Source organism: Neltuma alba, unplaced genomic scaffold (genome assembly GCF_004799145.2).
Source record: "Neltuma alba isolate B1F8T4 unplaced genomic scaffold, ASM479914v2 tig00005136_pilon, whole genome shotgun sequence".
Classification (NCBI taxonomy): domain Eukaryota; kingdom Viridiplantae; phylum Streptophyta; class Magnoliopsida; order Fabales; family Fabaceae; genus Neltuma; species Neltuma alba.
Window position 1 is genome coordinate 30,010 of NW_021633993.1, and position 26,606 is coordinate 56,615.

The 26,606-nt window shown below is 30.4% G+C and overlaps 2 protein-coding genes across 2 annotated transcripts; both read left to right on the plus strand.

The window, feature by feature from the left end:
* Window positions 1-6,091: 6,091 nt before the first annotated feature.
* Window positions 6,092-6,553, plus strand: LOC114746900 (leucine-rich repeat receptor protein kinase EMS1-like). Its single transcript, XM_028935177.1, has one exon. It carries the CDS (start codon window positions 6,092-6,094, stop codon window positions 6,551-6,553), a length of 462 nt encoding a protein of 153 aa, XP_028791010.1.
* A 1,502-nt stretch (window positions 6,554-8,055) lies between these two features.
* On the plus strand, window positions 8,056-10,989 carry LOC114746896 (MDIS1-interacting receptor like kinase 2-like). Its single transcript, XM_028935175.1, has 3 exons — window positions 8,056-8,565; window positions 8,652-9,034; window positions 10,978-10,989. The coding sequence occupies exons 1-2, from the start codon at window positions 8,142-8,144 to the stop codon at window positions 9,005-9,007; spliced, it is 780 nt and encodes a 259-aa protein (XP_028791008.1). The 5' UTR covers window positions 8,056-8,141; the 3' UTR covers window positions 9,008-9,034; window positions 10,978-10,989.
* The last annotated feature ends 15,617 nt before the right edge of the window (window positions 10,990-26,606 follow it).

The window sequence follows — 26,606 nt, forward strand, 5'->3', positions numbered from 1 at the left end:
ACATGTAAAAAAGAAAATGGTATTTTGAAAATACTGTTACACATTTATTAAAAATAACTAACTAAGCTAGTTTCATTAATTAAACATTTAATGAAAATTGTTATCAATTTTCTAAAAAAAAAAAATTAAGAATTCCCAACGATCCCAATTATAAAATGGGAAAATTATGCAGAAAGGCCAAATGAATGAGATATCTAGGATTAAGGACCAATTCTTGAAACTTAGTGCAGATCTTCCAAAATATGCAGTTGGGCTTTAACCGACTTTCGGAATATTTGTGATTAATGATTCCCGAAGCTGGATTGGAGATTTGCAATATGCGTGGTCCTTCCATTCTTGGTCTTTCCCACCAAATATCTAATTCATTCGGTCCTTCTGTACATTTTCCCTTAAATAACTGTGATTTTCTCATTTGTGACGATCTTGACATTGGCGAGATGTGTGCATGTGTGAATGTAAAGACATTCTACTACTTAAATAGCCATTCGATCAAGTAATTTTTTCCATGAGAAAGCCAATAGTTCATAAAAAGGTCGAATTTAACACACACACACACGCACACACGTCTTATTTATGCATGAGAAAGACAATAGTTCATAAATAAGGGATTTGTAGTATTTTATAAATATTTATTTTTATTGATAATGGTATTGTACCAGGTCAACAGGTATGAGGCTTTGGTTTGGTACCGGTACTCTCATTTTAGGTAGGTAAGGTGAAAAAAAATTTGTAGAGTAGTAGAACTTTTTGCATATAAAAATCTATTAGGTTCTTCTCAGTAATAAAATTTTCAATGGGAGATCTTTTCTCACGTTTTCTTATAAACGATTAGGTGCTATAACGTTCTCAGACCAAACAAAACGTTGCAAAACTAACAGATTTTGGTAATTTTTGACGCCTAATACTTGTTCGTTCAGCATAAAAGCATCTAGAAATTATTTGATGCTTTTTTTAGAAGAAGAAAAACGGAAGATGAGGAAAAAGAAAAACATAAATTAAAGAAAAATAGATAAAGGAAAAATAGAATTGGAAAGAAAACAGTAATGGAGAACAAAGACGCATACATGAAAGAAGAGGAAGAAGAAAAGAAGACAGAATGGGATGAAAGAAAAAGAATCATAAAGTAAAAATGTACAAATAGAAAAGGGAGATGGGAGGGCATGAGAAAGAGGAGGAAGTGGGATAGAAAAAAGAGCTGAGAGAGAGATCTTTTGTCTTGGGCACTGGAGTGAGTACTATTTTTTTCCATAAGGACGTGAAAATAAAGAATGGGGTCTAAAGGTGACAGGACAGGACTAGACATGTAACAACCAAGCTGCTGGTTAAAAAAAAAAAAAAGACATATAACAACCAAGTTTTTATAACATTATTAGGACTTTTTTTTCTGTGCAGATAATGTGTACCTTTTGCAGCCAATGAAAAAAAAAGGACCGGACCGGCCGATTCAACCAGAAAACCGGTGAACCGGCCTCCAGTCTGGTTTAGTTTGAAGAATAAACCGGCTTCATATCAAACTGGAAAAAACTACAATGAATCGGGGAAAACCGAAAAAATTGGTGGGTTGGATGGGTCACTGGTTTTTTTCCTCCTTTCTTCTTTTTTACTCAGCATCTCACCGTTCACCAGAGAAGACATAAACACAGTTGAGAGAAGGAGTAGAAGCAGAAAAAATCATGGAAAAAAAGACGGAAGTCTCTTATCTGCCGCTTCAAACCCATGTTCGTGGAAGAGTGTAAGGCAAGGAGGAAGATAAGTAATGGAATAGAATGGATATGCAGGGAGGGAAAAAATATCACTGTTTATCGTTTCTCTCTGAGAAAGAGGGAGAGATGAAGAGAGCTGTTTGAGAAAGAGGAAGGAACGAATTTCAGAGTTTGAATGAGGAAGAGAACTATTAACAAGTAATATGTCATTCAATCAAGAGAAAGGACGAAAAAGATGACCTTGCGTAATCGGCCATTCAATGAGGGGGGAAGAAAAAAGTGACCTGACATGTGCTATGGACCTTCACGTGAGAGAGAGAGAAGGAAGAGATAAAAGTATAAAATAATAAGGAAAAAAAAAAGATGGTATTGGGCCATGTGAAGAAAAAAAGAAAGAAAAGAAATAAAAAGAAATAAAAAAAAGAAAAAAATTATATACATAAATATTTTGTAATTAAATTATATTATTTTAATTATTATCGGTTTAACCCTGATTTGACCCATTAACCCTTGACCTATTATCTCAACCAATTTAGTATCCGGTCTGGTTTTTTGTTCTTTGTTTGCAGCTAATTTAGTACCCTTGACTCTGTCTGAATATAAGATTTTAACATACTTTGTTTTTTATATTTACCTATTTTTAATCAAAGTAGCTCACATTATGATTGAAAATTTTAAAAGTTTCATAATAGGGATAGGATGATTTCAATGCATATGATTAATAAGAATATTTTAAGAAATACAATACCTATTTATATTGCAAATAACTAAATTAATTTTTTTAATATCTATAAATAAGTTATTTAGTTTTAATATCAATAAGAGCAGGCAGTATCCATTTGTGGCTTTTCAATCCAATTTCTTTCTCTCTCACGCCCAAATACAGTGAAGAAGGGGAGAAAAGTACTTCAATTCAAAAGAGAACAAGAAGAAAAGTTAAATAACAAAACGGACAAAACTGATTCATCGGAGCAAATATGAGAAGGGGGGCTCATAAACCTGTAATATCAGAGCATAATTATCAATCGGAAATTTTTATATCTAGCCTTACAAAGTTTGACATTGAGTAGATTAATACTACCTCTAATGCTAAATGAACACAAGATATAGTTTATGATAAAAATTACACTACAAATTATATTTTGTATTTAGAGTCCGATGCAATATTAGAATTAGTGGTGCAATTTGTTGAGTTCCTTACTCAAAATAGGTTGAAGGTCTTGTTCAGAAAGGCAAACAAGCCAGTGAGGATACCCCCTATTCAATCTCATCCTGATGAATTTAATTATAGTATTATGGATTAAGAAAATGTTGCCGCTATAAATTGAAGATGATGAGGAGATAAAGTTGTTTTGTTTGTTGTCTCATTGCCTCCCTCTTATATTATTTAAAAAAGTTATGTTGCATGGAAATTCAGGTATATATCTTTACCTCTGAAGAGGAGGAAGAAAAGAAGAAGGTTTTGATTTGAACGAAATCTTTAGGTTTATTCAAGCCACACCCTCCATACTAGAACAAGAGGCTCCCAGGACATAAATAATTAAAGACACGAACATAATTATTAGGAGTTCAGGCCCTTATGAGTTGTCCAATTATGATGGTTTCAAAACTAAATGAGTGCTTGGCCTCAAAAACTTTCTCCAAAATTGATCCATGGTTGAACCAAATCGTGGATTTTTTTTTTTTTATAACATACAGATTTTAATCTTGCTGCTAACAAATTGATCCTATAGATTGAGAAGGCCTTTTGCATCCTCCTACTTTTTAAAAGGGTGGTTTTATGAAGGTGAAAAACAGGGGTAGTTTTTGAAGCACATTATCGTTTAATTGGGAAAAAAAAATGTAAAGTTGAAGACTAATTCTAACTTCTCACTCCAATTCACATGGTTCCGTAAAACGGATTCTACATCATGGACAGGGAGTAATTAGTGGTACAAAAAAGCTTTTTTACCTTTAAACTGATTTTAAGACCCCTGTAGATATAGGCGGTGTAGACTTTTTAATGCTAGTTTTAGATTCTATACTAGACCAATGTAAGAAAAAAAGATGTTTTTCCACTAATTGCATTTAACTGCTGTAGAAAAGATAATAAATAAGAATAATCTACCTGCTTATCAAATCTGGTAACGTCTGACTTCGTCTTATATTTTGATATTGGATCCTTTTATATAATTATAATTTTTATGATCCTTTCAATAAATATCATTTTATTTAGGTTTTTTTAATTTTCCCCAAATTTTTGGCCAAAATAAAAGGAAATAACAGTTGAAATATCACACTATATATTATTCCTCCAGTCCTAAATATAAGACCCACTTTGCAGTTTAATTTACATTACAAAGTGGATCTTATATTTAAGACCGGAAGAGTATAATACAAAGGCCTAGCTTATGAATTAGTCTAGCCCGTTGGACAGGACATTTTTTTTCCAGCCTCAGACACGCATATCGGGTATGCAGGCCTCATGCACACCCCTTATGTCTTATAATTAAGACATGAGAGGATACTTAATTAATTGTCATTCTCAATAGTTAATATTACATTTGGGAAGATAAATTTTCTCATGTCTTTTTTATAAGAGCTTGATACCCGAATTATGTGATTGAAGAAAATAGTTAAAATTAGTTAAAAGTAATAAATATATAAAAGAAGAATTTTTTTTTCCTAAGAACGCTTTATTGATAAGAGGCAAGTGAGAGAGAAAAATATAAAAGAGTGTACAATACAAAGTTGTCATTTGTCAATCTTTAATGCAATATATGGAATTAATTAGGAGAAACAATAGTAAAAACACATTAAATGTTTAAGCAGCCACAATTGGAATCTTGTAAAAAAGACCAAGACGATTCAAATTTTAGGCTTTTATAAAAAAGACTAGAGGGAGTAATTAATTGTCATTCTCAATGGTTAATATTACCTTTCATCCTTAATGTAAGATATAGTTTGTAGCACAATTATACTCCCTTTTATCCTTTTTATAAGATCTCAAAATTTAAATTGTTTTATTCCTTTTTATAATAAGATCATACTTAGCGTTGTCTAAACATTTGTTCCTATTTAATTTTCTATTCTCTCTTCTTATCTTTGTCTTATATCACATTCTCTTTTTCCTTTTCTCTCATTATTAATATTTCTCTCTCTTATTTAGTTCTCCATTAAATAAGGACACACTTGAAAAATATTTATTTTTTACATATTTATTATTTATAATTAATTTTTACTGTTTTCTCAAATGGCATAATTTAGTTCAAAGGGTCTTATATAAATTGTTGGAAGAAGGTATTGTAAATTTGATTAACATAAATTAGAGATAAAATTTAAACAGATCTTCTTAATCAAGCTGTTTCTGAAGCTCATGAAAGTGTTGGGAAAAACAATAATGATGAGTTACGTACTGTTACTGCTGAAAATTAAGAAACAAAACAAAACCCCAAAAAGAAAACAAAGAAAAGAAAAGAAAAAGAAGTGAAACTTAATCACTTTAAAAAGGAAAAATTTAACAGATTCAGATCATCATCTACTTTGCATCCCTGAAACCACGATAACATTGAAATTAAAAGAAAAAAGGTTGGTTGAAGCAATATTATATTATTGGCTAGTTAATCTTTCTTAAGGTCAACTATTGCCTGCAAGGCCAATCCATGCAATAAGATCAGTATCATCAACTTGAACATCCCAATCCTCAGATACCCACAATTTACAACCACCAACGCGACTCGCCCACCGAACTAATTATATTCCATCTTTGAATATATTCCTGTTGCTGTGGAAAAACAATAATGATGAGTTCCTGTTGCTGTGGAAAAATCAATAACAAAACAAAGGAAAGAAAAGAAAAGGAAGGGAAATATCATCAATTTAATAATAAAGGACAACTTTAACAGATCGAGATCATCATCTACTTTATATCCATTGAGACAAGGATGACATAAAACGAAAAAAGCTTCGTTGAAGCAATAGTGGCTAGCTAATCTTTCTTGAGGTCAATTATGTTTGCGAGTCTATCGCAAAATATTATTTTATACCAAGAAATCAGTGCCTACAAAGGCCAATCCATACGATAAGAAGGTCTGTCCCAAGCCTCAGATAGCCACCATTTACAACCACCAACTTACCCGCCATTAATATTCCGTCTTCGAATATATTCCAAGCTGATTCAAAAATTTACCGAAAAATAAAACATGCCTGAAAGAGATTCCACTAAGCTGCTAGCATTATTCTTCTGTGTTGCTTCCTTTGCATCTGTTGTTGCTGGAGACAGAGAAGCAGAAGCGCTGCTGAAGTGGAGAGATAGCTTTAACGACCGAAGCAAAGCTATCATGTCCTCTTGGAGGAATGGTACTAATCCCTGCAGACACTCCTGGAGCTGAATTTCTTGTGATGAATCCATGTCTGTGATCAAGATAAGGCTGTCAAATCTTAGCCTTCAGGGTACACTTTCCAGTCTCGACTTCGCAACCTTTCCTAATCTCCTCTACTTCGAAATAAATTCCAACCGATTTGAAGGAAAAATTCCACACGAAATTGGTAATTTGTCCAGTATTTTGATGTTGAGCTTGTCAGATAATCCAATTAAGGGTCACATTCCTCCTGAAATCTGGAATCTAACCACTTTAAATATTCTTGATCTTAGTTCATGTAATCTCACAGGACAAATTCCCCATGAAATTGGAAATTTGAGGAATTTGAATCTCCTATTGCTTGGACAAAATTCCTTTTCTGGTCATATTCCTGAAGAGATTGGAATGTTGAGCCAACTTTTGGAGCTTGATTTGGGAAGAAATTCTGTTAGGGAGAATTCCATCATCAATTGGAAACTTGACCATGTTAGAAAATCTTTATCTTTATGAGAACAATCTCACGGGTCCTATTCCCACTGAATTTTGGAAACTCTACTCTCTCATTAAAATTCATTTAACTTACAATAGATTTTCTAGGGCAATCTCTCCCTCTATAGGAAACCTACCAAATCTCAAGCGATTGTCCCTTTCTAAGAACAGATTTTTTGGTCCAATTCCTCCATCTATTGGTAACTTAATCAATGTATATGATTTCATCCTTCAAAACAACAGTTTTTCAGGATTTATTCCTTCCACTATTGGAAACATGACAAAGCTCACCTCCTTGTACCTAGACAACAACAATTTCAGTGGTCAACTTCCATGAAAAATGAATAATTTGACAAGGTGGTATAGCATACAACTGAGTTATAATCATTTCAGTGGTCCTTTGCCACAAAATATTTGTCAAAGTGGGATGTTAGTTAAGTTTGCTGCTAATGGTAACCATTTCACTAGTCCTATTCCAACAAGTTTAAAGGATTGTTCAAGTCTAGCAAGACTCAGGCTTGAAGATAATCAAATAGTTGACAATATAACAGATGCTTTTGGGATATATCCTTATTTGTACTAAATCGATCTAAGTGAAAATCAATTGTATGATCACCTTTCGTCTAAGTGGGGGAAGTGTCAAAATCTCACACAATTGATTCTTCACAATAACAAGCTTTCTGGTGATATACCACCAGAACTAAAAAGGGCAACTAAGCTTGGTTCACTTAACTTGTCTTCAAATCATTTGTCTAGAAAAATTCCAAATGAACTAGGGAAGTTGAACAAATTGATGAAACTCTCTTTGAGCAACAATAACTTCTCTGGTAATGTTCCCTTAGATATGAGATCACTTAGTCAGCTTGAGAGTTTGGAGTTAGCAGCAAATAACTTCATGGGTTCAATCACAAGAGAGCTTGGGGAATTAAAAAGCTTAAGGGTCTTGAACTTGAGCAAAAACAAATTTGATGAAAGCATTCCCTCTGGGTTTGGTGAACTCCTAAAACTTGAACAACTTGATCTTAGTGACAATTTGCTAATTGGAACAATACCATTAAGGTTTGGAATGTTACCTAACTTACAATTTTTGAATCTCTCGCACAATAATCTCACTGGCACCATTCCTCTTGGCTTTAGTGGATCAATGTCAGCTCTGTCTACAGTTGGCATATCATACAATCAATTAGGAGGCCCTGTTCCAATCAAATTGGCCTTTCACAACTTTGATGCATTGAGGAATAATAAAAGCTTGTGTGGTAACGTCACTAGTTTAAGTCCCTATAGTGATTTTCAAACAAATGGATGTGGCTACAAGAGCAAAAAGTTCTTGATAATATTCCTCCCATTGGCCTTACTACTACTAGTACTTGTTGGAGCATCTTTCAGTTTTGCTCGAACAGCAATGAAAGCAAATAGCAAAGATGGAGAAACTCTATCAGAAGATGTTTATTCTGTATGGAGTCTTGAAAGAAAAATATTGTACAAAGATATCATTGACGCCATAAAGGAATTTGATGAAAGATATCTCATTGGGAAAGGGGGCCAAGGAAGTATTTATAGGGCTGAGTTGCCTACAGGTGATGTTGTTGCAATAAAGAAGCTTCATTCAATGCCAAGCGTGGAAATCTCCAACCAAAAAGCTTTCACAAGTGAGATTCAAGCTTTGACAGAAATCAAACATCATAATATTGTGAAGCTATATGGGTTTTATTCCAATTCACAATTCTCCATGTTGGTTTATGAGTTCTTTGAAGGTGGAAGCTTGGACAACATACTAAAGAATGATGAACAAGCCATTGTGTTTGACTGGAAAAAGAGGGTGAATGTTGTCAAAGGTGTGGCCAATGCTTTATTCCATATGCATCATTGTTGTTCAATTCCTATTGTTCATCGTGACATATCAAGCAACAACATTCTTCTAGGTTCTGACTATGAAGAAGCTCGCATCAACGACTTTGGAACAGCAAAGTTTTTGAATCCTAACTCAAACAACATGACCACATTTGCTGGCACATTTGGGTATGCTGCACTTGGTAAGACTACCTTTTTGCCTCTTCTTTCCAAAGTATTAATCTTTGCTATATCATGGATATCTATATAACATTAAATCCTATTGCAGAGATTGCTTTCATTATGAAAGTGAACGAGAAATGTGATGTTTATAGCTTTAGAGTATTGACCTTAGAAATCATTATGGGTACACATCCCGCGAAGCGTATTTCATCTTTGGCAGGGAATTCAATCAATAATGATTTGTTGTTAAGTGATGTGCTGGACTCACGACTTTCTCCACTCACAAAATCAATCTTAGATGATGTGATCTTAGTTGCCAAAATAGCTTTTTCATGCTTGAGTGATTCTCCTCAGTCTCGTCCAACCATGGAACAACTATCTACACAGCTTGCAAGGACACCAAAATCTCATTCAGAGGATCAATTTCACACCATCACAATTGGGCAACTAATGAGGGATTGAACTTCATTTGTAGGTCCGTCTGCAATTGTATAAAAGTGTTGCGCTTGATGTTTTAATGTAAATTTTGTAAGCTTGTGGTTTTTGTATCATATGTATGATCAGTTTGGGAACTGTATAAGACTGAAGGGAATTAATTGTTTGGTTCCAGCATTATATATCGTTTTAACTCTTGTAACATATAATGGGTGACTATGATCATTTTATGTCAGGTTTATGTCTTTTATTACTTCAATCAAAGGTTAAAAAGTAAAATTACTTGCATGGACTAATCTATCGCGCATGCTTTTTTTTTTTTACAGTATAATATAAAATTTTTTGAAATATTACACGCAATTGGACTGGAGAAGCACAGTAATATAGCATGATGAGTGTCCACCCTCTTATTTTAATACGCGTGTGTATTATGTATATTTCACTCGATGAGTTTTGTTTTGACATTACTTCCCTAATAAAATAGAAAAAGAATGAATCATTTGGTCCTTCAATTTTAAATTTGTTTAAAACTCAGTTCTTGTTTTTGTTATTAGCACAATATTCAACTTAATTAATGAGTAAAATCCATCGAAATTAATCTAAACTCTGTCTTATATAAAAAAAAATATTTATTCAAATAACAGTAAAATTTCCTAACATACTTGAAATCTTTTACAGTAAAATTTCCTAACATACTTCAAATAACAGTAAAATTAGTATTAGTACCACTACATTGATGACGACTCTGTAATTAATTTTGAAATGACACAAATATTACTAAAAATAGGGACTCGTTATTTTCCTTTTTCCCCTTTTAGTCTTTTTGTTTTTTTAACGGATTGTATGACATAGGGCAGGGCAATAATGTATGTGACTTATTACAATTTTTTTATGTAAAATGATTAATGAATTTTGATTCAATCCTTCCTTAAGAGATCAAAGCATATCTAACAAACATAACATAGATGTGTAACTCAATGAATTTCATTGATGTGAGTCTCATTTTATCTACTGTCTTGCTAAATCTTTCTCTTATTTTACTACTACTACCGTTACTACTACTACCTACTGCTGCTACTACTGCTACTGCTACTTATGAAGTCTTTCAACTTTGTAGAGAACCAGAGCATGGATCTGGATGAGGAAATAAGACATTTAATAACAAATGGGAAAATCATAAAATCCAAAAAAGTGATTTTGTCGTGAAAATTTCTGAAGTCAAACAAAACAATAACAAGAGCTTATGGTAAAACTTCTCACTTAAAATCATTGAAAGAGGTTATGGAAATTTTCTGAAGTAAAACAATCTATGTGCCAAACATCCTTTGTTAATGGATTCCATTGTTCTTTATTAATTTTTCTAGGGAGATTCCAAATATGGTAATGGTCGTCATATCATAATAAGATCTTAACAAAATAATTTCTTTTTTCTTAAAAAAAAAAAAAAGTATTCTTCGGATGCTGTGAACATCATGTTAAAAATGCGATTTAACTCGTAAAATCGTCCGTTTTTGCTTGTTTAGGTGTCTATATCGTGTTAACTCTTAAACAAAATCAGAGGTCAACAAACTCGAAGGAAACTCGCGTGGAATCGTAGTTGGACAGTGAAATCGCGAGTTATTTGGCGCGTCTACGGGTTGTATTCCCACGTTAATATGCTGCAATTTGTAGATGGTTTTAATTACTGCAGGGTGGCTTTAAACTTTTGATCATAGGATAGGCATTGGATGCCACGTGTTTGTAGTGTCTAGTAAACTTTTTTATTTTAAAACAATTTGTTCAAGTACTTTAATTGTAAAATTTTTAATTTATTTAAATAAACAGCTAAATATTAAATTTATTTTAACAAATCTCATTTATTAGACGCATGTTGGCTCAGCATTAAAATATTCATTTATATTTTTATCATAATCAACTAATTATAAACTGATTATATGTACGGTGGTAATTGGTATTTAATAATATGATAATATTTTTAAGCTAATTTTTAACAAGAGATAAATTCTTACAATTTCATGTTATGAGTTTGTATTATAAATTTATCTTTTCATTATCAATTTATTTAAACTCATGAGTTTGATAACCATAGTTGATGGATTTAATTTTAATGATTTGAATTTGATATATATTTAAAATAAATTATTGTCTTTTTATTTTAATTATTTAATTATATAATTTTAATAATTATTTATTAATAGAAGTAAACTCTTACGAGTTTACGATCCGAATTCATAATCATAGTTTACATCCTTCTCACGAGTTTACTTAAACTCATGAGTTTAACAACCTTGTGTGATACTTATAATCGATCGATGGGCACAAAATCCCTCGCTCTCTTTCATAAAAAGATTGTTTTTCCAAATGATTGAGAGTTTCGCAGGCGGGCATATTCCTTATACCTATTATTTCTTTAAAAGAATATAATTTGTGTGAGTCCTAGCTATCAGGTTTTTGTTTTCCCAGTTCTTTTGTATATTCACTTTGCGATGACCAAAGAAAAAGTTGAAATTGGCCAGCAAAACATAGATTGTTACGACCGTGCATGTACAAATAAAAATTACAAGACATCCTTTTTGTCCTCCATTTGGCATTTAGTTGCTATAGTGAATACATTAACATCTTAATTTAAAGATGCATGAACTCAACAGTATTGTTTTATTATAGAGTATCTGTTACTATATTATTCTTGTCATCTATGTGCTCTTCCGAGATTCTCCATTTAGTTATCGTCTTAAGATAAGGTCAATTGATTGAGTCACTTCTTCTCTTTATCTAAATTAAAGTAATGCACTATGTGCATGCTTTAATTACATCAATAGGCAAAGGAAAAAAGAAAAGCATGTCTAGCTCCTTGTCTCCTCCCTTCATTCCTTTTTTTTAATGAAGTGTAGCTATTCTAAAAGTGAGGGGCTGTGTGGCAGGAAATTAGAAGTCCTAGCTAATTAGATATGATTCTATACTTAGTGGGAGACCCAGAAGTCAAGAACTATATAACAACCCGTCTCTTAATTTCATTTTTAGGAACGTCTGAGGACTATCTTTACCTAATGATTTTACGATGTTCGTGATAAGTATGTGAGAAGAGTTTCATCTCAATTTACATGAAAGCACTTGTTTTTTTTAAGTGCTTTTGATGGTTTCCAAACACACCTAAATTAAGTAAAAATAACAAGCATAGTATAGTACAATACACTGAATGTGACAAATTCATAAATTGTAAACATAAATATATACGTGTAAATAAATTAACTCTTTAAAAATGATTGGCAGTATAAAAGAAAATAGAATGTTAAACAATTACTTCACAACGAAGAGCATCTTCCTTTGAGATAAGGTGGGACAGTGCTGTTTCATAAAGTTGTTTCTTCATATGACTCAAAAAAAAAAAAAGTATTTCTTCATATCCTTTAGACATTTGGGTCTTCATTTTTCCAAAACTAGATTGCATTGAAATAAAAACGAGACCATATAAGATAGAGAAAAACAAAAGTTTCACTCCCCACAAAAGTGAAGTTTCTTCATGTTTCATCACAGCAGTATAACTTCATGATATTCTGGTGGGAACAATTTTTTTCTTTTTACATTAGACATGTTTGGTGCATTAGACTTAAAAATAAGGGCGTTCAGGCATCGACAAGTAAAGAAAATATCAACAAAACAAAAAAAGGATTAGACTTTACAGCTCATAAGCCTCACTTATGTCATCTCAATTTGGAAATATTCAAAATAAAGGACTAAAAGAAATTAAATAATGTCTACCAATATTAGTTGGGGATGAGTGTTGGAACTTATAGGGAGTGGTTGGATTAGCATTTTCAAAAGTGATTTTATGATGTTCAAAATAAGTATATGAAAAACTTTTTATCTCGACTTGCATGAAAATATTTTTTTAAATTAATTCTAGTGTTTTACAAGCACCCCCTTAATTAATATGAATAGGAAAAAAATCAGATTTGAAGAGCTTTTAATGATTAGGGAGCCATGCCGCTCATGTTTGGCTTGATCGGTAATATCATATATATGTCGCAAAATTTAAAAAAAAAAATCATGCATGTGTAAGTTAAATAGTATTATTAGAATCTCTTGTCTACAAACAACTAATTAAAAACTATAAGAGAAAGATTAAGACAATAAATAAAACGAGATTCACATCAATGAAATTCATTGAGTCATATATACGTCTATCTTTTTAACATATGCTATGATCTCTCAAGAGAGGAATGAATAAAAATTCATTAATCATTTTATTTAAAATAAAATTTATAATAACTCATATTATTGTCATATGTCATAAACTCCATTCTTTTTTTTTTGTTGAGAAAAAGACAAAATGATATTAAATAATAATATAAATTTACGAGTTGCGAATAGTCATTGAAATGAAATGGGACCTCTAACAAATTGCAAAAAACTGAAATTGAAATGACCCTAAAGTCAACAACAACAAAAATTAAAAAGTAAAACTAAAATCTCCTGTCAGATGATATATTGAGAGTTAAAAAAATTTGTCGAGGAGTTGGAAGAAAAGTTGTGATAAACTCGAATTCAACATATATGAAACACACCTTATTTAAAAATCTATTCTCTCTACTTAACCTTGTCTTATCATCATGAAATACATACATATATACAAAGATTAAATGGAAGAAGAAAATAATGACTCCCTAATTTTATTAATATTTGGGTCATTTTCAAAAATAGTTAGGGAAAAATTATACACAAGTTCCTAACAACACAATTTATTAATATAAAGTCCCTTGAAATCTCAAAATGAATAAGAGATTCCTTGAGATCTGAGAATAATATATCCTCAATAAGAAATTACATCATTGTTTCTGTCCTGATTGACAACCTCATAAGCGTGGATTGATAAATCAATGGAAAGCTATTGACAAGTCAAAAAGTGTCAGTTAATAGCTAAATTAATGAGATAATATAACATTCACGTAAGATCAGAGTAAGGAAAAAGTATTATATAACAATCTTTAAGCTAAAATCATGTGTGACCAAAACATACACATTAATATAAGACAAAATAAGGGGTTTATATCATAATTTTGTTATGGACAGCCATTAACAAGCTTATAGGTACATATTAACAAGTCTATGGGAAGCTATTGACAAGTCAGAAAGTGTTAGTTAATAATGAGATTAAATTATAACAAAAGAGTATAAGAATTATTCTTAATTTTATCTTATATGGAGGTTATATTATCCCATAAATTTAATTGTTAATAAACACTTCTTGACTTGTCAATAGATTCCAATTGACTTGTTAATATATATCCATAGGCTTGTAAATGGTTGTCGGCAACAAAATTATTATATAAATCTATTATTTCATCTAATATTGATGTACATGCTTTGGTGACATGATTTTAATTTAAATATTGTTATATAATACTCTTTTGTTATAATTTGATCTTATATAAAAGCTATATTATCTCATAAATTTAGTTGTTAATTAACACTTTCTAACTTGTCAATAACTTTTCATTGACTTGTTAAACTACGCCCATGAGCTTGTCAATTGGGGACAGGGATAATGACGTAATTTTTTATTTAGAATATATTACTCTCAGGTACCATCACACCTTTTATTCATTTTAAAATTTTAAGAGACTTTAAATTAATAAATTGTGTTACTTGGGACCTGTGTGTAATTTTCTCAATAATTAGAGAGTCATACCCGAGGGGGTGTTTGGAAACACCGAGAAGCAATTCTTAAAGATATTTTTACATAAATCGGGATAAAACTCTTCTCACATACTTATTTCATATACCATAAATTTATTTTTAAAACTATAATTTTGTTTCCACTCAAATACTCTAGTAGTGTATGTTAATTTTGGATGTCTAGGTTGAGATACCTATGCCCTTAGCTATAAATATTGTTTCTTTTATTTAACTAGAGTCTCTATGCATGTCTTGTCTTTTTACTTTGTAGGGAACCCGATGAGCACTGAATAACAGGAGTATAAATGAAGAAAGAAATTTAATAAATGGGAAAATCACAAAACTAAAATCTACCATGCCTTATGGAAATCCTCCCATCATTATTTTTTTTGGGGGAAAAAAGTGACTTTTTCGTGAAAGTTCTGACGTCAAACAAAATAAAGAGAGTTCAAGGTAAAAACTCAATGCGACCTAGGCTCAATGGCATAACTTCACGTGAGGATATAATATTTAGACTCAAAATTTCCTTCTTTTTTTTTGGTCGGCACTCATATGGTGACTGGTGGGCCAGTAACTCATGATCCATCATATATAATTCCTTCTTTATCAAAAGCTAGATTTTTATTTTGATGGCTTCTGTTTATTCCACAGTCATATGTGCAGCGGGAACAAGGTGATGAGCGAAGAGTCATGTAAAACACACATCTCTAATTTATGCCTTAAAACAATGTATGATTCACCCAAAGATGTTTTCTTAGAAAGAAAATGAAAAAGTGAATTGTCTTCTAATTTGTGTTATGTTGTACGGGAGAGAGAAGGACGACTGCGACCAAAATGAAGGAATCAGATAAAAGATTTGTAAATTGAGAGGGACGACCTGATTTTTTTCTTTTTTTATTTTAAGTTGTATTCACAGTAAGAAGTATTTTCTGCTTAATATCTTAATCTAATTTTTTATTAGCATGTAACGTATTTTTCTAATAACACTGAGTATTATAAGATAATTTTTGCGCAATTTTTTTAAAATATTTTTTCAATAGCAAAAAAAAATCCTAAACTTAGAACATTGTGAGTGCTGTTAAAATATTTTAGGACATTAAATACATCAAAAATTAATTTAGAATACTAGGTATTACTAAAAAAAATATTTTATGGTGTTAGATGCACTAAAATTTAGTTTAGGATATTGAGGTCTATTAAAAAAATATTTTAGGTTTACCCTTTTTATATAAAAGCAACTTTTTTAAAAAGGATAAAAAGATAAAAACGTTACATGTATCTTGGGCCTCAGTGCAAGCAACATTTAGAGGTAAGAATATGAGCCGGCCTGACCCTACAGGATTGGCGGGTTTAAAAGGATCGACCCTACATGTCCAAAATTTTAAAAATATCCTAATTTGCTAGGCCCGGCCATTAAGCTAACAGGCTTAGGACCGGCTCACAAGCTTTCGACCCATTTATAAAAAAAATACTATTTTTCATATTGTTCACATTTTTTATCAAAAAATAAAAATAAACCAATGAAATTATTAATAAAAAACATAAATATGAATAACATTAAGTCACAAATACAAAATATTATTATATATAAATACCTATTAACATCTAAGAATATCTAAAACATTCATTAACAAGATAACAACATTCAAAAGTTTCATCTATCGTGTAAATGTGTAATAAACAAATAATGTCATTAATCTTTTGAAATTTCATCATCACTATAATCAATTACTCTTTTTCATAAATATACTTTTCTTTCGTAACAAAAATATCAATTTTTCTTTTTTATAGGAATTTCACTTTTAAATTTTGCAGCTTAACTATTATTTTACTTTAGTTTGAGAAACACTGTTGTTGAAATCCATAAATTTATTATTCAGATTATAGAATCATATGTTATATAAGTATAAAAATACTCTCTTATCAAATGTATATAGTTTAAAAAGATCAACACATATAGTATAAATCAAATTATTATGAGAGTCCAAATTAACCCATTTTTTAAAAATTTAATTAGACAAATTATGGTCTAAAACTAAATAAATCAAACTATTATATGAAATTTAATTTTAAAATGATAATAATAACTAAATATTTCAAATATCATTAATAATGTAAAAAAATTAATAATATTAGAATTACACAAAAAAATTTTTTTAAAAATTATACAAGGGCTTAAACCGGCCAGCCCGTTTAAGCCCTCATAGTCTTGTAGGGCCTGCTTTCCATTTGAGGGGGGAAATTTTAAGCCTGACCCTCGTAATTTTTAGACATAAACGGCTGACCTATGGGTTTGGCCTGTTTTCCCGGCTCTAGCAACATTCCAAAGCTAACCACCATAACTAACAAGGCCAAAGAGAAAAAACAAACATGTAGTCCATACTGAATTAGAGAGCCAGACTCTACGTGCAATTAGATTACTTTCAATAGAAGGATACTTATATTTAAGTATAAATTTTAAAAAAATCCTGTTTTAAATATACTGTTCAAACTGGAACTTTTGTGACATGTCCTCATGTGGCTGGCGGGTCTTCTCAAAACTTGACATCTTAATTGGATTCTTGCAATGATCAAGTCACCAATCTTGATTGTTGGTAAGACATATCTTCTGGACTTAAATATAGGAGTTAAACTCAGTTATAAATATCAAATCTTAATCTATTTTATTTATTTATTTCCAAACTATCTTACAAATTTATATATAATCTGATGTTATATTAAAATACTTCAGGGATCATGTGATAACTAATTTATTTAACTTTCTTAATATTTTCAAATTAGTTAACTAGCCGGAATTAAGGACTATGCAGTGTATACATTAGTCTGTTTTCATGTTTTTACACTTTGCTTCTCTCTTTTTACAAACCAAAAGAAGAGTAATATGGTTATTTTGCAGGCACCATCACGTTCAGCCAAAACTTCAAAGCCTTCATCTGGAGAGTTGACTTGGATTTATAGCAAGCACAGGGTGAAAAGTCCGAGTAAAGTTACCAATCCAGTGCGTTTGTGTAATAGTCTGAGGCAGTAGTGTTAATTAGTAGCATGCAAGACAAAAAATTGCAACGAAAAAAAAAAGAAAACTCGTATATAATTGCCCATACTCGGGTATACGATGCCAAGACTTGAAAATATATAATCACTAAAGTAAAAATTAAAAATAATTTTTTGATATAACTATATGAGAGGTAATGCTATTGTATCATATTGGAGTATTATCAGATTGAATTGAAAATAATATTTACTTATCAAAAAATGACTAGGTGCCAATACTTGAAAGAAAAGGAATGGAACAAAATAGTCTCTAATTCTAAATATAAGATTTATTTTATAGTGTAAAATTATACCACAAAGTGGATCTTATATTTAAAACAGAGCAAAATGACTTTCATGTTTATATATTTGGATAAATGAAAATAAAATGATGCAGGGACCGAAATGACTCCATACCTGCTTTCCCCTCCCTGAGCATTTTCTTCTCCAGATCTCCAACATAGGAAGCGCAACGGAGCTGATTCAAATGGGCCAACAAGTGGGCCGAAAGAAAAGGGGTGTTGTTGTCATTTTATAAGGCAAGCGCACAAAGAATCCAACATTCCAATTCCAAGTACTCGTCCAATCCTTAATATAAGATCTATTTAACTAATTTAATTATATTAAAAAAATTAGTTAAATCAGTTAATTATAAGAAATATGATATATTTTTTTTGTAGAACATCATAATCATCTTCCTTAATTTCCTCCTTCTCTCTTCTGCTTAATTATGGCTGAAGAAGTATCCATAGGAATAATTTAGAAAAAAAATTGATAAATATGATAAATGAATCTTATATTTAGAACTCAAATCAATTTAATAATTAAGTCCTATATTAAGGACAGGAAGAGTATAATCCCAAACAAGCAAAATATTATCTTTATGTAAATTTTTAATTTGATCTTTTAACTTTAAAAAATATATTTTTGATTTTTTAATATTAAAATTGTTAGATTTAAATGATATTTTTTTTAACAATCATAACTATTTCAAAAATTCAACTTAATAGTTAACTAAAAAAAACTATAATAGGATTTTACTCATCAGTCACTAACTCACTGTACATATGTTTTGATGGTTAAGGCCGAAAAAGAAGGGGAGAAGAAACAACTTTGAGTCTATTATTATATATCACGTGAAGCCGTACCTGTAGGCACCTTTCACTGTACGTTCGACGCGCGGAAAATTCCAAAGTTTGATTTGTTGGAAGGATTTTTTTATGGAAATGGAACGGGAAAGGGATTCGAAAAAGTAAACATGAAAATAAATGGGAAAAAAAAATACTGTGCGAAAGAGAACAGGAAAGAGAATAGGAATGAGTTTTAAAAGACTAAGATATATTTTTAGTTCTTTAATTTTAAATAAAATTTTATTTTAGTCTCTTAATTTTAAAAAATAAACTTTTAATCACTTAACTCTAGAATTATTAATGAAAAATGATGATATTAAATTCTTAAATATTGATAAAATATTATTAAATACTATAATATCAAGTTTAATTTTCAAAATAATCATGATTGTTACAAAAAATATCATCTAAGACTAACAATTTTAGATTTAAAGGACTAAAAGTATACTTTTTAAAGTTAAGGGATCAAACTAAAATCTTATATAAAGTTAAATGACCAAATATATATTTTAGCCGTTTTAAAATTATGTTTGGATATATGACAGAAAAAATTAATGAAATGAAATATTAATATGTGTGTGTGTGTGTGTGACTTTTATTCGAGACATATAACCCAATATCCTCAAGTCACTTAGAATTTGAGACTAATTTTTTGAATCATGAGAGTTAAGATTAAACACCTCCCCCCAACAAAAATATTTTTAAGATTAGGATTTGTGTTCTCTTTTTTACATGGCTAAAACTATTTATCATCTTAATCAATAACTTGTTGATTACTAATTCAATCTTTAAATTAAATAAGATAAGATGTTAGAGTTTTCACTCAAGAAAAGTAAAAATTCCTAAAATTCATAAATGATATCCTTGAATTTACAAGAGTCGATGCATAAATTCAAGAAACTATCTATTTACGATTGAATTTTCATTGTAACTATCAAGTATTAATGATTACATGATTTACATTGATGAATCAATTTCAATAATAAAATTTATGACAAATTATATTATTGATAAATTTTAAATAATGCGAATCATTTTTTAAACTCACCATAATACATTAGAAAATATTGGCCCTATGGTTAATGCTTTTCTAAGAAACTTTTTCCTTACCTCTCACTCTAATCAATATTATTATACATTACTTAATTTTCTTTCCTTTCTTTTGAATATTTTACAAAGTGAGATCACATAAGTGTGCTTAATGAGCTGTAAAGGCCAATTCTCAATACATCTAAGCATTTTTTTTTTCCTAAAGTCTATTAATACTACGATATATAGAGATGTCTGATACAAATAAAGAAAACAAATTATTCCCAGAATATCATGAAGTTATATAATCATGTGATAAAAGATTAAGAAACTTCACTTTATAAGGAGTGAAACTCATGTTTTTTTAATTCCCGTTTTCCAATGAAAGCAATCTAGTTTGGAAAATAAAGATCTAAATGTCTAAAGGATGGAGAAAAAACTGTGAGAAAAAGGACAGGTTTGAATAAAATGTAGCCGATTCTTGGAGCACATATTACCCCACCTTATCTCGAAAGAAGATTCTCTTCTCTGTGTGTGAGCGTGTCACAATTACAAAACAAAAAATTGCAAGAAAGAAAAATTGAACATAAATGTCCAATGTAAAGATAATTCTTAGATATTGATAGAAACGGAATCAACAAGAAATGGGCTGTCATAGTTCTTGACTTTGTGCGTCTCCCGCCAAACATATAATTACATATCCATTATTAAGCAACACTACTATTCAACAATGATGAGGACTTTTCCTGTAAGATAGCTCTTCACTTTTGGAATAGCCACACTTCGTTAAAATAAAGGAAGGAAGGAAGGAGAGAAGAAGTTAGTCATAACTTCTTTTCCCCCCTTGATAATTAAAGCACGCATAACTTTAGTTGAGGAGAGGAAGTGACTCAATCAATTGACCTTATCTGTTGACCATGTATAAATTAAAGGGCACAAGAATAATATCCTCACAAATATAATAAATAATAATATAACTGTGTTCATTCAATATGCCGAGGGAAGTTTCTTGTTTCTTATTATCACCATATCAGCCATTTGTGCAATAGTCCGAGACAGTACTGTTAATTAGTAGTATGCAAGACAAAAAATTGCAAGGAAAAAAAAAAGAGAAAACTTGTATATAATTGCCCATACTCCTGTATACGATGCCAAGACTTAAAAATTTATAATTACTAAAGTGAAAATTAAAAATATTTTTTTTGATACAACTATATGAGAGGCAATGCTATTATATCATATTGGAGTATTGTCGGATTGAATTGAAAATAATATTTATTTATCAAAAAATGACTACGTGTCAATACTTGAAAGAAAAGAAATAGAACAAAATATTACTTCTGATCCTAAATATAAGATCCATTTTATAGTGTAAAATTGTACTACAAAATGGATCTTATATTTAAAACGGAGCAAAATGACTTTCATTTTTATATATTTAGACAAATGAAAATAAAATGATGCAGGGACCAATATGACTCTATACCTGCTTTCCCCTCCCTGAGCACTTTCTTCTTCTCCAGATCAACAACATTGGAAGCACGATGCAGCTGATTCAAATGAGCCAACAAGCGGGCCAAAAAGAAAGGGGTATTGTTGTCATTTTATAATGCAATCCGCACAAAATCCAATTCCAATTATAATCCCAAAAAAACAAGGCTTTAACTTTTTATAAGCTTTTAATTTGGTCTTTTAATTTAAAAAAATGTATATTTTTAGTGTTTTAATTTTAAAATTGTTGAGTTTAAATGATATTTTTTTATAACAATTATGGCTATTTTGAAAATTAAACTTATTATGTTAACATTTGAAAATATTTTATTAACATTTAAAATCTCAATGTCATCATTTTTGTTAACAATTTTAGAATTAAATAAGTAAAAATGTATTTTTTTAAAAAAATTAAGAGATTAAATTAAAATTAAAGGAGATCCCAAATATTGAGTTAAAGGAGATCCCAAATATTTCAGGAATGATTTTAATCCACTCCTATTTCTTTTTCTTTTTGCTTTTTTTACACAACGCCTATTTCAATCTCTGCGGGAAATTGTTAGAAAATCTGGTTGTGCTATTGGCCCAAGAAAATCTAATCAGGCTTGGTGGGCTTGATACTTGTTCTAATTTATTCTTAAGGCCATCATCCTTCAATTAGGAAGGTCTACCTTATAGGATAGATTAATTAGGACCCGTTTATTGAAGCTTTAATTAACCCAAAAGTCATGATTTTGAGCAAGTTATTATATAAGAGGATTGTTGAGAGAATCTTAAATTAAACAAGATGTGTGTTGAAAAAAAATATTTTCTGTTATAAAAATGAGAGAGTTAGAGAGTAGAAAGAGGATAGCAAGAGAAGAATTGAGAGAGAAAACAAAGCGTATTTCTCTTATACATATATGGGTACAAATGCCTTGTATGTGGCTTCTATTTCTAGGCCCCCAACCATAAAAGTCTAATCCAAGAGTTACAAAGAAATGAATAAAGGAATAATGACAATAAACATGAAAAACTCCTCTAAAGTCATTCATTGGGGGTTATGGGTTTAAGACATTCAAAGATCAAGAATCCTATAAAGAATCCTAAGAGTTGGGGGTTATGAACATCCACATATATACAATATTTATAACATTTTCAACTTATTTTGATAAATTAATCAAAGCCACTTGTCAAAGTAAGTTGAAAATGTTTTCGTCTTATAACCCTCGTCTTCAGATTAAGGTTCTTCCAATAACTCTTTTTTATGTATCTTAATCAAAATGGCCTTTTTGTTGGGTTTAAACAAATGGGCCTATGATTTTGCTCTGGTAAATGAGGTTGGGTATTTGGGTTCCACACCATTGAAATCGCTTCCAAGGGATCTGGCTTCTCTTATCCTCTGTTGCCCATCCGCTCCATGCATACGGCACCGTTTTTAGCAAAATGAGAAGAGAGCTAGAATAAAAAGATAAGACGAAGAGGATTTGGCAAATGGAGACAAAGGCAAAAAGGTTGTGAGAGGATGAAAATATCCCTATTTGTGGGACCCACCCTTCCCCAAAACAATTTTTTTAAAATTAATTAAATATCTTTTTTTTCATTAATTAGAGAAATACATAAGAAAAATTTAGGATCAAAACTGACTCTCTAACTAATTTTTATGTTTAGAACTGAAGGAGTATCATGAAGGTTTAATTGTACATATTATCATCTGTTCGCTGAATAGAAGTGTTGTAATTTTAAGCCATTGAAAAAAAAACAAGTAGCTTTTTAGTCAAAAAAGAAAAAAAGAAATAGCTTTAGATATCTGACAGAAAAGAAGAAAAAAAAGAGAGAAAGGAATTGATTATCAAAAAAGAAAACTAAAGGAATGGAACTAGGGAAAATTCCAGAAAAGGTCCTTGAAATATATGAAATCCCAGATTGGGTTCTGGAATTTTGAAAATGACAGAAAGGGTCAGTGATCCAATCTGTTATTTGTGAAATTAAGACCAATTGACAATTTTGCTCCTGGCTAAACAAAAGTGAGTAGTTATTCTCTACACAAATCTAGATAACGCTTACACTGTTCTAGTGATTACATGATTAGTTGTAGTTAATAATAAGATACTTGACTATGAAAAAGTGAGTAGTTATTCTCTACACGAATATAGGTAATGCTTACATTATTTTAGTGATTACAAAATTAGTTGTAGTTAATAACAAGACACCTGAATATGAAAAAGTGAGTAGTTATTTGCTACACGAATCTAGGTAATGCCTAAACACTTATAGTGATTCCTTAAATCATTGTAGTGAATGAATACAAATGAGGGTAAAGTTGTCAATTCCTCTTGATTTGACAAATGACAGATTGAGTCACTGACCTTTTCTGTCATTTTCGAAATTCCAAGTCCCAATCTGAAATTTCTCATATTCCAAGGATCTTTTCTGGAATTTTCTCATGGAACTATAGCAGGACTTGACTCATGAGTCGCTAACTCACTGTATGTATATGTTCCCCCAACAAGAATAGCTTTTGATGGCTGTGGCCCAAAAAGGAGGGAAGAAGAGACAACTTTGAGTCTGTTATTATATTATCACGTGAAGCCCTACCTGCGGGCATATTTCGCCGTTTGTTTCGGACCCAGAAAATTCCAAAGTTTGGTTTGTTGGAAGGATTTTTAATGGAAATGGAGCAGGAAAAGGATTCGAAAAGGTAAACATGAAAATGAATGGTGTTGGTAAAAAAACATGAAAATGAATGGGAAAGAAAAGGTGGTGTGCGAAAGAGAACAAGAAAGAGAATAGGAACCAGTTTTAAAATTATGTTTTGATACATGACAGAAAAAATTAATGAAATGAAATATCAATATGTATATATCACTACAAAAAAAACAGAAAATTAATGACAGAATCTAGCGACAGAATAAAATTCCATCACTAATCTATCGTTAATCCTTTACAAATTTCGTCACTAAATCAGTGACAGAATTTAGTGATAGATAATTTCTATCACTAAATTAGTGACAAATTAGTGATGGAATTTTATTCGATCACTAAATTAGCCATAGATTAATGACAATTTTATTTCATCACTAAATTCTATCACAAGTGCATTGCTGATTCTATTTTAAATGATTAGTGACGAAAAAATTCTGTCACTAGTTTCTGTCACTAACTCCCATCACAAAACATTTTGTGACAAAAATTAGTCTGTTACTAATTTCCGTCACTAATTCGTCGTAAAAAATATAATATAAATATATAATAATTATTTTTTAAACTTATTATTAAAAAAAATATAATATATCATAATTTTTAAATAATATATTATATAAAATTAAAAAAACAAATATTATGAAATAAAATAAAAATATACATTATTCTTATTACTCTGTTAAATATATGAATAAAAATATAAATTATTGGAAATTTTTTACTAAAATATAGAAGTTAAATTCAGATAAATAATAATATATTAAATTATGTATATAATATTTATTACATATATTTGTATTTGTTATTAGAAATATTATATATATTTATATATTTTTGCATAAAAATTTCGCAGATACTTCTAAGCTCAAATGGCAAATTAAAGGCTTCATCATGCGTGCAAGAGGTCTCAGGATCGTATACCAACACTCCTTCACAAAATTGAGCCAATTTGTTATGCGGCGATGATGTAGACAAGGCAATGACGTGGCGGCTCATAATGATGGACACATGGCTGAAGAGATGACGTGGCAACATAGTAGAGAGAGTTGGTTAGATGGCAGCCATTGATGACATGGCGAATCACAGTGATAGACACATAGCGATGATGTGGACGAAGAGATGATGTGACAATATAGGAGAGAAAGGGTTGGTGAGGTGGCAGCCATTAATGACGTGGTAACTCATAGTAATAGCATGTGGTGATAATGTGGATGAGGGGCTGACATAGCGACATGGGAGAGAGAGAAGATGTGAAGTGGTAGTCATAAATATGACACGTGGTGGCAATCAATCATTGTTATGTGGTATTTTAACTTTATAAAATTAAAAAAAATTTAGTGACGGATTAGTGATGGAAATTTCCTTCACTAATTAGTGACGGATTCACTAATTTCCATTGCTAATCCGTCAGTAATTGGTGACTGAATTTTGAATTCCATCACTAATTATTTAGTGATGGTGGAATTAGTGATGGAAAAAATTCTGTTGCTAATTCCGTTGCTAACTAAATTTCGTCACTAATCCATCACTAATTTTGATTAGTGAAAGAAATTCCGTCACTAAATTTCATTGCTAATTTGATTTTTTTTTTTTTGTGTATGACTTTAATTTGAGACCCAATATCATTAAGTTACTTAGGATTTGAGATTAATCTCTGTTGAATCAGGAGCGTTAATATTAAAGTCCTCTCAGCAAATGTGTTTGTTGGGATTTGAACTTATATTCTCTTTTTGACGTGGCTGAAATTATTTACCATTTCAACCACAACTTGTTGGTTACTAACTCAATCTTTAAATTAATTAAGATGAGATGTTAGTGTTTTCACTCAAGGAAAGTAATATTCATAAAGTTCATAAATGATTACCTTGAATCTACGAGAGTCGATGCATAAATTCATGAAACTATCTATTTATGATGGATTTTCATTGTAACTATCAAATATTAATGATTACTTGATTTACATTGATGAATCAACTTCAATAATAAAATTTATAACTAATTATATTATTCATATGTTAACATCGTGTAACAATCGTGGTTATTTTAAAAATTAAACTTAACATGTTAATATTTAAAAATGTTTTATTACTATTTAAAATCTTAATGTCATCATTTTTGTTAACAATTTTAAAATTAAATAAGTAAAAAATTATTTTAAAAATAAGAGATGAAATTGAAACTCTACACAGAGTTAAAGGATATCCCAAATATTTCAGGAATGATTTTAATCCACTCCTTTTTTCTTGTTTCTATTTTTATACAACGCCTATTTCAATCTCCGCAGGAATTACTACAAAATCTGATTGTACTATTGGCCCAAGAAATTCTAATTAGGCTTCTTGGGCTTCATACTTGTTCTAATTTATTCTTAAGCCCATCCACCTTCAATTATGAAGGTCTACCTTATAGGTTAGGTTAATTAGGACCTGTTTATTGAAGCTTAATTAACCCAAAAAACATGATTTTGAGCAAGTTATTAGATAAGAGGATTGTTGAGAGAATCTTAAATTAAACAAGATGTGTTTTTTAAAAGATGTGTTTTCAACTTATTTTGATACATTAATCAAAGCCACTTGTCAAGGTATGTT

Bases quoted from the DNA above. Each gene is read 5' to 3' on its own strand.
- LOC114746900 (XM_028935177.1), top strand. From the start codon at position 6,092: ATGTCTGTGATCAAGATAAGGCTGTCAAATCTTAGCCTTCAGGGTACA.
- LOC114746896 (XM_028935175.1), top strand. From the start codon at position 8,142: ATGCCAAGCGTGGAAATCTCCAACCAAAAAGCTTTCACAAGTGAGATT. The intron at 8,566-8,651 runs GTAAGACTACCT...ATCCTATTGCAG, and splicing joins ATTTGGGTATGCTGCACTTG to AGATTGCTTTCATTATGAAA.